The following is an 11,320-nucleotide window of genomic DNA, read 5'->3' on the forward strand; positions in this document are numbered from 1 at the left end:
ATGTTTTCATGCTTCTTCAGCTACTTTTATATAATTTATGATGCATGACAGTTTTTATTTTTATTGTACCGTTATCCCATACTGTCCTTATTGATTGTACTATAAAACTTTGAAAGTAAAAACAAATCAACAGACCCAGAGGTGAAATTAAGATAATGTGAATGCGAACGATGTTTTTTAAAGACATTTTCCTTGAAACACACTGTCCGGTACGCTAGGGGCGGTTCACTTCTAAATAGAGAAGATCAAATTGTTCAATTAAAATGCATCACTATTATAGTTCTTAGAAGTCAAAATGGAGAAAAGGCAGGTATCACTTCAATGAAATTAATGATTTTTACTTTTATTACATTAATCACGGGCCTAAAACAAGATGAATGAACAAATGTTTCGGGTTTATTTTTTTCGGGGGAGGGAGGAGGGGTAATAACTCTGGTAAAAATTGATAATGAATTGTCAAATATGAATTCAAAATTATTAAGGCTACATCCTTTGATCAAAACCGAGGGGGTGGGGGTTAAATGATGTTTAAGTACACGTTTTTCACATCAAAATGAATGAAATGAAAAAAAAATGGAAATGAAAATCCATATTTATTTTTTTTTTTCAAAATAAAATTCTGAGAATAGAAATATTCCAGAAAAAAAATCGCCCAATTTATTGATCATGGGCCCGGCAGCCACTGAGCAGCGCCAGATCGACGAGGCTCTATCCATTAAATGTTTTAGGGTATATTGGTCTAACGCGGAAGGGGTTTGAACTCCCGACCTCCCGGTTGAGAGACTGTCGCTCCACCAACTGAGCCAACACACCGGTTATAAGAGCAATACTTGTAACAAATATTATATTACTGTGTTTTTTTTTTCAAATGCACACCATCACAAGTTTTTAAAACTATTCTGTAGTATCCAATTTTATATTATATTATTTGTAATTCCTGTACATATTGTGAATATATCATTTTTTTATGCTGAGAAAATAAATGAACTGAACTGAATATTTTAGTGACGTAAATGGATCTTGCGCCCCTCAACTTCCAGTTAATTTTTATTTTTTTAATATATTATGAACGCGGCGTTTAGAAAGGGTGTCTTCTAGATTGTAAGAGGCAATGACGGATACAACTCAAATAAATGATCATGTAAATGTCGTATCGGCGAAATCATGAATAAAAAGGATGAGTGGGATGACGGAAGAAAATACAGGGGATGTAAGTGAGCGAATTGTGCGAGGAAAATTACAGAGAAAGGGTGAACATTGTAAATATCCCATGAATGGTTGTGCCTTTAAGTTTTAACAATTGTTTCTTTTATCTTTCCAGAACATTCGTGATAATGTCAAGTGTTGTTGGGCCTGTGTACCTTGCAAGGATAATGAATACATGCTCGATGAGTATACATGTAAGTCATGTGACAGAGGATGGTGGCCAAATTCACAACTGAACGGTAAGAATATTCTCTTTTCCGTCTTTAAGTTAGATTCAATTACAAATAGATGAATTATGACGGGCAATTTGTCAAATCAATCAAATTCATATTCAAGCTTATTATGGTGTTAAAGCATTCCATGCATTATCACACTAACTATGATAAGATAAAGTGAGCAATGGTGAGATGGGGGAAAAAACAAACTTGTTCTCAATTACCTTGCCATGGTGAGTGGGGGTTATTTCGAAATGCATTTGTGGAATACAGTTTTCATTAGGTCTATATAGTCAAATTTTCTTGGGAGGATTTAAATCCTAAGTTCGATATCTCTATGCAGTTTATAATCTTACCCATCAAAACTTATAAATTAATGATAATTTAAACAGCTCAAAATTATATCTAGTGACACTGAGACTGCATCTAGGCCAATATCAGAAATATTTCATCCGAAGATAGTTTTGCAATTAATATCAGACGGGTTTTCAATGATGAAGACACTCACATGGAAAGTGATTGATTGATTGATTGATTGATTTATTGATTTATTCATATACATAAATACATCATTTTCAACATTACATAATATTCATATTAGTATAATCATTCATATTATATATATATATATATACATGATTGGAGCATCATAAGCTCTATGAGCTTGAGAACGATGTTCCAAGAAAAAAATGCATACACATGATACATAAAGTATACATTTGCTAAGAGAATACATTCAATGATGCGAATATCAAATAAGAGGTAAAAGAAGAACACGAGAAATAGAGTAAGGGGTGAAAAACAGAGTGGGAAGTGAATTAAGGTTGAAGGCAAAATTTAGTAATCTATAGTGATGATTACAATTGAATCACGCAATGCTTTTTTTTTAGCTTATTCCTTATAATATTGTAAAAAATGAGGGCTTCGGATTAAGATTAAATACCCCGGATTACCTGTAAATGATGACCTCATAGGATCCCTTTTCCTAATTATCTTTTCTTATCGCTTTTAGAAGTCAAAACCATATCCTGTTGACTTATCGTATATAGGCCTGCAACCTTGACCTGAAACTACTTTTTAAAAAAAAATTCACGTATGATGCAGTACTTGGCCCGTCTCTCTACATTCTATCCAATGTCTAATTAAAACGCATTGAATTAAATCATCCAAGTAGCTCTATTACACACCGCTTCTACACGAAATTGTGATGAAATTAATTGTGACATGATATCGAAATTATTTGGCCGCATGCTCCACTTTGCCTAAGTTAAAAATATCCCATCTGGTAATTCGAGACCGAAGTCGCCCTTTTTTCTCGAAAGCTTTTATTTTGATGAACCAAGATCAATAATTGGAAAACGCGTTGGGGAAGACTAAGTTGTATTTCTAAGACGAAAGTAACACCGTTTGCTATAATAATTATGAAACAGGAAAAGGGATTCCACCTATTAAGTCTAATAGTCAGTCACTTAATGTGGCAATTCTGACACGGATTTAAAGATGTTATCAGACTCATGGTTATCAGACTCTTATGATTCGATTAAAGATGGTGAACAAGAAGGAACATAAACTGTTTATCACGTTTCACTAATTACAACGTCATTCACTTAATTCCAAGTTTTCTTCATTTAATCAATGGAAAATAGGTTAAGCATAATATCGTGATATCAAAAGGTGGAAAATGTTATTGAAATATGTGTGCAATACGTATCAGCTATTTGCATGGGAATATAAAGGCAAACACACCGTCCCTTTGAGAAGCTCTTTCTTTTGTATGGGCGGGGATTCAATTTTGTAAGAAGTGAAAGTCGACAAATGTAGTCGACCTCGAAGGTAGTGTGCAAAGGGTGGAAAATAGAGTATCAAGTGAAATAATGGTCGAATTACCCACATCATGTATATAGTTTTTTTTATTGCACGGGATATGACACGCAATGTGGACTAAATAACAGTAGAATGATATTAAAGAACGCTTTATTAAATCAATTATTTTGTCAAATGCTATGGCATAGGTATTCATTAATTTCTTTGTTACACAGGATGAAAACAAAGGTCATCTCCAATCACATTCATGTATGTTCTCAATTCATGATAGTTATTTATAATATACATTAATTAACTTGAAAGCTTTAATTGACTTCTTTGGGATAGATTAAAAGTCAATTAAAAACAGGACCATGCCATCTACGTCCTCGTGCTTATCATGATTACTGATATTTTTAGCGCTAACTCCTTGATCTTTCTGATTCTTTTATCTTCTCCCAGATTGTTACGAGATCAAGGCTGAGTACATGAAATGGCATGAGGTTCAAGCCATAGCTGCCATGTGCTTCTCCTGCGTGGGAATCCTCATGACTATCTTTGTAACAGTCACCTTCATACGCCATAACGATACCGCACTCGTTAAGGCATCTAGTCGAGAGAACAGCTATATCCTCCTATCTGGTATTTACTTGTGCTTCCTTGTGACTTTTCCCTACATCGCGAAACCATCGACAGTTGTCTGCTACTTCAGACGTATTGGGTTGGGACTAAGCTTCTGCATCTGCTACGCGGGACTCGTCGTCCGGACCAACCGTATGGCTCGAATCCTAGCAGGCAGCAAGAAGAAGATCTTGACGCGGAAGCCTCGCTTTCTTGGAAGCACGGCGCAGGTCGTGATGACATTCGGCGTCATCAGCTTCGAGATCGGCATCATTGTGGCAACCTTGGTTCTGGAAAGACCTGCAGCTATCCTGAACTATCCAGACTTACGTCGGGTCCGTCTCATCTGTAATACCACTACATTCGGGTTTGCAGCACCATTAGGTTATGACGCGCTGCTCATTTCACTCTGCACACTATATGCCTTTAAAACCAGAAACCTACCAGAGAATTTCAATGAAGCAAAATACATCGCATTTACCATGTACACTACGTGTATAGTGTGGTTAGCCTTTATTCCTCTCTACTTTGGAAGTGATTTGAAAGAGATCGTAGTTTGTTTTGCAGTCAGTCTCAGTGCGACTGTAACCCTAGGATGTTTGTTTTTTCCTAAGACATATATTATCCTTTTGAAACCTGAGAGAAACCGACGTAGTTCAATGACGACATCTAACCTTGTTCGTATGCACGTTGGGAGCTTCAGTGAATTAGCTCCGTGCCGAAGTAACAGCAGTAGCAATGGCACTATGGACGGATGCAAGTAAGTTCTTATTTATTACATCTTACATATTTATCAAATAAACTTTCTATACGCTTCAATAATTAGAACAATGACATAGCGATCTTGCATTCCCTATATTATAGATGTGAAACTTATGCATTATACTAAAAAAAAAACGGATCATGATTTAGATCTTGACATATGTTCTTGAAAGTTCAGCTGGTTTATACGAATATCCACCCCATCGTACATTATTTGAATTGTTCTGGATTTATATTTAATTTAGGGGCAAGTAACTAAGATTTTTTTCGGATGGGGATGAGGTATTCTCCTGTTCTCTACAATATCGTATCAGATACGTCAATATTATATTTGTCAAACCAATATAACATTGTTACGTATATTGTCCTTTCCACACTGATCCAATATCACCCTGAATGTATGAAATATCCTACCGGATGAAAATTTCCAATGAATGTATTCCTGCCTGCTGTTAATGATTGATCATTGTACGAAACGTTGTGGTGTTTATGTCGTACTAATCATCGAGTTTACATTTGACCAGAACCTTATACCCTAACCCTGTTCAATCATATTCGTCTGAACATACCATAGAAAGTCATCAATCGTCTGTATCAATTGCTTTTAAATGTTCTTGTTTTTTTTTCCTCATCAGCGAAAAGCTCCTGGGAGGCGAGAGAAACGCTGTTGGAGTGAGGGGAAACCGCAAGAAGAATAGCCCTTTGTCAGGTTCGTCTCATCGAGACAAATCGCGAGAGAGAAACCGGGACAGGTCTCCTGGGATATTCTCAGCACTTCGGAGAAGAAAGAGACCAAACAATACCAAACACATGAAGGCTGTACAAAGGGATAGACTACTTTCAAAACGAAAACAACCTCTTTATCGGTATGGGAATTCAACCAACGTGACGCCATCCTCTCACCAACACCCCTCACCCGTTGAAGAAGGAGATAGTAGTATGGAGAAAGCATTGGAAGAGAGATTAAGTAGGGCTGAGGAAGCTAGTCGAGCCATGGGGTGCTTAAAACCATCAAGGACAGTACAGGGTCGGGAAGGAGATGTGAAGAATGATGTACATTCACAATCAGCATTAGATGTTGAAATGGAGGTACCAGTAAGGAGGAGCAGTGGAACAATCAACCAGGGTCAAAGGTCAATTATGAAAAATTCGCAATCTAATGAAAGGACATGTGCATCAGGAGGGTGTATGAAAGCACCTTCTGGTTCTAGAATATCCAACCCACGTCCACCGCTTGGACAGGGATCATCTACTTCAAAGGGCGCAGTGGGACAAAGCGATTCTAAACCTCAGGCTCATGTTCTTCCGCTTAGAGTTCGACGCTCATTTAGCGATGAAACCATTAATAAGAAACAATGTTTATCACGACCATCATCATCAACCAACACTGGGGGTGATTCCAGATTCCTAGGTGTTGATAGACAACAACATACACACACCGCTGGCGGTTCTTTTAACCAAATTTACCCTGATCTTCTCCAAGTGTTACCGACGACTGATGCTGGGTCGTCTCCAGGGGCTCCCTCCCGCGGACAGCGAACTGATGAAGGTCAAAGCAACAATCCCTCGAGCGATCGCATTCACACGCAAAGCGATGTTTTGCCGTGCGAAAGTGTGAAAAGAAGTGTCCGTTTTGACGAGAGAACGCTCGCAGAAGGTGATGATAGTCTTGAATCAGGTGACACTCGCAACATTGATTTGTCTCTATGGAGTGAGGGTGATCATGTTGTTACAATACCCAATGAGATTCTTGGTGTTCTCACTTCTATCAAATCATCGGATGTATGACATCCATGGAAATTATTGATAGTCATGATTTTGTTGCGGTCGAGCAAATGTTTTATTGTTTTATCTGACATATCTTTTCCTCTGATTTATTCGATAAAGTTATATATGGTTTATCGTATCGAACCTATTCTTTTAATTTATTTCGAGTTCATATTCAGTTTTTAAGAAAAAGAGAAGCGGTAAAAACAAGAATTAGATTGTTCATATTGACTGAAAAAAGGAGTTTAAGAATGAGAACAATTAAATATTTGTGATGCTGAAAGTACGAAAGCATACAGACATCAAAAATTCTAACGTATATTGTATAATGCATTTGTCTTTTCCTAAATAGAAGTGTAACACATCATGATGAAAAAAATTAATTTTTACCATTCAAAAATCACTTTCATCACATTTATTGATGCTAAACTTAGGTTCTTTCATAATATGATATGTTTGTACTTAAACCACCACATCAAGAGTATATGTCTTTATTTCACTCTTCAGGTAGTAAGCTATACCTGCATTTATCATGCTTTGATTATATCGAATTTTTACTAAGGATTGTAAATAATTTCAAATCTTTTTGTAAGATTCACTTGACTTTCTTTATTTCTCTGTTCATCAGCCATCAGCTATGTTTACCTTTCGTAATATTAATTTCATAATACATTTCAAAGCAAGATGATCAAGATAACAAGGGTTTTTTTTCGTAAAAAGAAATAGGATTTAGTGGTATACCATTATTATTCTGTTATGCTAGTATACCCATCCATGATTACTGTAAATATTAATGGTATTAGTGATATCACTCCAGAAAATGCACTTTTTCATAATCATAACTCCTCTACGTGCTACATCTTTAACTAAATCGATATCGAAGGTCTGAGGAAGTTTTCAACCTCGCAAGTGAAATCTTACCAAAACAGATGCATGTATTAAAAATTGCATGATTTCATCTCATTCATGTTTATATTTACCACCAGTTTACAGTACTAGCTCTGGTGTGACGTTAAAAATAATGAATGTTTGACCAGAGTATAATCCATATTATATTGTTTTAACAATCAATTTTGCCGTGATGGTTGACTGCCTTCCGAATTGCAGACCACTCTGATATGACTTCTTAATACCTAACCAATGAATGACTGACTAACCGACTGACTACTGACCAAAAACTGATCCATTTACAGACTTAGTAACTGACTGACTAAAAAATAGAAACTGACTAATGTACAGAGTACTAACTGACTGGCCAACTTATAGAATGGCTATCGATTCAGGCTACTGCCCCACTGACCGAATAACTTACATGATTACTAAATGATCTATGCATGTACAGACTAGCTGACTGACTTTAAAAAAATGACTAACGATATTAAGACTGACCGATCGACTGCCTTACGGAATGACTGATTGATCTATGTACAGACTGACTAACTACTAGAATTACTAACCACTCACACACTCACTGACTGGCTATCGTTACGGCTATCGGTTCCATGTAGGTCTACAGTCTTAATGATATAAACGAACATTATTGGACAGACTTGACCGACGGACATAAACTTACCAATCAATAACAGACTCATTGATTTATAGTATACCCAGTGGTTGTGTGTCCAGACAGGTTGTGTGTCCGGACAATCAAATTTAGAAAGTCATTTGGAAAAAAATTACAAGCGAAGTTTCATCAATTTTTAGTACAAAATGTTAGGAAATATTATAGAGAACAAAAAAGAAGATGATTAAAACTATTGAATTCATATTTTTAGTGTAATTTAAAGAGAAAAATGAAGGCTTCAAAAATATGAAGTGTCCGGACACCCGACCCCCATCCTATATAATGGTGCTAAGTACAGATTCACTGACTGACCGACTTACCTAAAATGACTAACCGATCACTTACAGTCTCACTGATAGTCTGACTAACATAATGGCAAATTGTTCCATGGCCACATTCACCGACTTACTGATTGACTGATTAATGTACAATTGTTAGACTCACTCGCCCGACTAACCTACACAATGACTGAACGAATCGCATTCTTACTGACTGACTGACTACTCGATATACGGACTGATGACCTTCAAACGGACCCTTTTCTTTTAGTGACTGACTGATCAACTGAAAAATACTTATTGAGGGACATACTTACAGATTAAGTTGTTTATTAACAGACTAGCTTATTGACAGAATTAGAGATTGCAGACTGACTGACCGACCGACTGAATAAAGGAATGACTCTTTGCCTGATCAAAAAGATGACTGAAAATCTGATCGACTGACTACTCACAAAGTTTGATAAGTTTTGAAAACGGAACGCAAATACGTGTAGTCTGAAACCCCTCTTTGCGATTTTTTTTCCTTTCTAAGCCCCTCTCGAGAATAGACCACCGGCAGTCTCCCCCTAGCTCCCCCCTCTCTCTCTCTCTGTCCCTTTACCTTCCTTTACGTCATTATTGACATGAATTGGCAGAAATTTATATTTTCGTCCAATGACAAGACTTTTGACGAGATACATGCACGAACATGACTATCAGATATTTTTAGGTGAAATTACATTCTTTTTAACCATCTCCACTGAAACTTCAACGCAGATTAAGTGACGCATATAATTTGACTCCTCCTAGGGCCCGTTTCATGAAGGACTTAAAACTGTTTTAACTTTGCCATTATGGCAAATACGATGGTAACAGGGCTCATCAGAATCAAGGTTACCATGGTAGTTGCCATAATGGTAAAGATACAACAGTTGCAAGTCCTTTATGAAACGGGCCCCAGATTCCCGACTTTCAAAATTTGACTCTTGACCAATATCTTCTGACAGCCTTACGATCTGCATTTATTTTTATCAGTATGGAAAAGAGCGAAATTTGAAATCCGCGCCATTAACTTATGGGCAATCATGCCATGGTCATACAGGACCAAAATTAATGACATTTGCAAACAATGAGCCAAACCCGAATTTTGTTTGCTCAAGGTAAAACATGTTTCCCTCGTCAGACCGGTGCGCCAAGGGTAAGAAAGTTTGAACGAAACTTGTCTAGAGATCTCACATACTAAAAAATATAACATCTTATTATTTGTTTATATATTTAGTCTATTTAGTCTATCATTAAACTTAAATAATTTTCTTAAATCAACAACCCTAAATAATTTCGGAAATAGATTATTGCTGGGATTATTCATTGCCCCCCACAACCACCCCCTACATACGACCAACAGTACACGTCCTTTCGCCTCTTTTTATATTATTAATACATGTATTATAGTACCATTGTGTGGATCTTACTTGCTTTGTAGGACAGGCGTTTGCTATTTAGATGTGTGCATATGAAAATTGTGGAGCTTTATCTTTTTTATGGGCTACTTTAACTTATTTTCTGTGTCATTGCTTTGTCTTTTTTGTTCACCTTGGCTGGGTTTGTATTTGAAATGATGTGTGGCTAAGTTTACAAGTCAATTGTTTTCGAAGTAAGTACAGATTGCCTGTTCCATGTACTCGCAGATTCCCCATGAAAGAACACAGTTATATGCATTTTCAAATTATGAATGCCAGTGGCATGATGGCCCTTTTTTTAGGGGTCAACAAGTGGAACGCCTCTGGCAGTCTTGCCTGCATTACGCAATTCGATATAGCAGCATAATAAAATATATGTATATTGACCCAAAATGACCTTTGACCATGTGACCTAAGACATGCCCAAAACAATCATTCATACTTGATTACCCTTATGTCGATATTTCACTAGGTCCATATAATTTCGAAGTTATGACATTTCAAAAACTGAACATTGGTTAAGATTTTGATATTGATTCCCCCAACATGGTCTAAGTTCATTGACCCTAAATGACCTTTGACCTTGATCATGTGACCTGAACTCAGGCAGGATGTTTAGTAATACGTGATCACCCTTATGTCCAAGTTTCATGAACTAGGTCCTTATACTTTTTAAGTTATGATGACATTTCAAAAACTTGGCCTTGGACAAGATTTCAATGTTGACGGGAATGATAAAGCATCGACTATTCTCAGTTTCGTTTAGATTGGACGCACTGTACTTTTACAAAATAGAAAGCGTACTTCCATTTTGTTAATCATCCAAGAATAAGCCATGGTAGTATCTGAAATAATGGATAATTTATAGCATTAATATTGTATTTAATGAATAATGTTGGGTTTATGATTACTCTATAAAACAAAATCATAAATACCATGCATGCTAAAAAAATTGTGTATATCTGAATTTTTTTTTCAAGATATGATGAAAAAAATGAAGAAAACATCCATGGTGATGGATTACAAAGGTTATTATCGTAGTCTTGCATGTTTGAGTATTTACGGTCACCTGGGAACATTTCATGAAGAATTTGTTAGTGGTTTTCATGCCTACATAGCTCTTAGCCAATCAGAAGCAAGGATTTACAGTAGCTTATAACATTAATTTTGTCTATGAAAATCACTGACAAAAATGCCATGAAACACACTCCCATAGTCCACTGCAAATTTTATCAATGCTTAATTAAGAAAAACAACTAATTTCTTCACAAATGCTTATAACTTGTATCAATGTATATTATTGTATATTATGCAACATAATTCAGTAACAATGTATTGCTGAGCAATGTCTGAATTGAAATTTACAAAAGAAAGGTTTTATTATGCAATAAAATAAAGATTCTTTTTACATGTCAATTTCCAGGAATTGGTGTGTTCATATGGAAGCATGAGTGGAGTATATGGAGAGCTTAATTAAAAAATGAGGTAGATCTATTTTAATTAAACAAATGTACAGTCATTATCTTTGCGAGAGAGTAGATGTCTTCTAATCTAAATTCTTGATTTTACAATTTGCTATACAAATGACTTTTGTCTCAGAATTGGATTTAGCTCCTTTTAGAATTTAGATATCAATTTCAAATGCCAGGTATAAAAGATATA

The 11,320-nt window shown here is 36.0% G+C and overlaps 1 protein-coding gene across 1 annotated transcript in view; it reads left to right on the plus strand.

The window, feature by feature from the left end:
* Window positions 1-8,105, plus strand: part of LOC129259215 (metabotropic glutamate receptor 1-like) — a 110,184-nt gene extending 102,079 nt beyond the window's left edge. Inside the window, exons 6-8 of the mRNA XM_054897519.2 lie at window positions 1,322-1,445; window positions 3,687-4,605; window positions 5,243-8,105. Coding sequence (XP_054753494.2) covers window positions 1,322-1,445; window positions 3,687-4,605; window positions 5,243-6,395 — 2,196 coding nt within the window. The 3' untranslated portion in view covers window positions 6,396-8,105. The remainder of the gene's footprint in view (window positions 1-1,321; window positions 1,446-3,686; window positions 4,606-5,242) is intronic.
* The last annotated feature ends 3,215 nt before the right edge of the window (window positions 8,106-11,320 follow it).

The sequence above is a fragment of the Lytechinus pictus genome, chromosome 4 (genome assembly GCF_037042905.1).
Source record: "Lytechinus pictus isolate F3 Inbred chromosome 4, Lp3.0, whole genome shotgun sequence".
Lineage (NCBI taxonomy): Eukaryota > Metazoa > Echinodermata > Echinoidea > Temnopleuroida > Toxopneustidae > Lytechinus > Lytechinus pictus.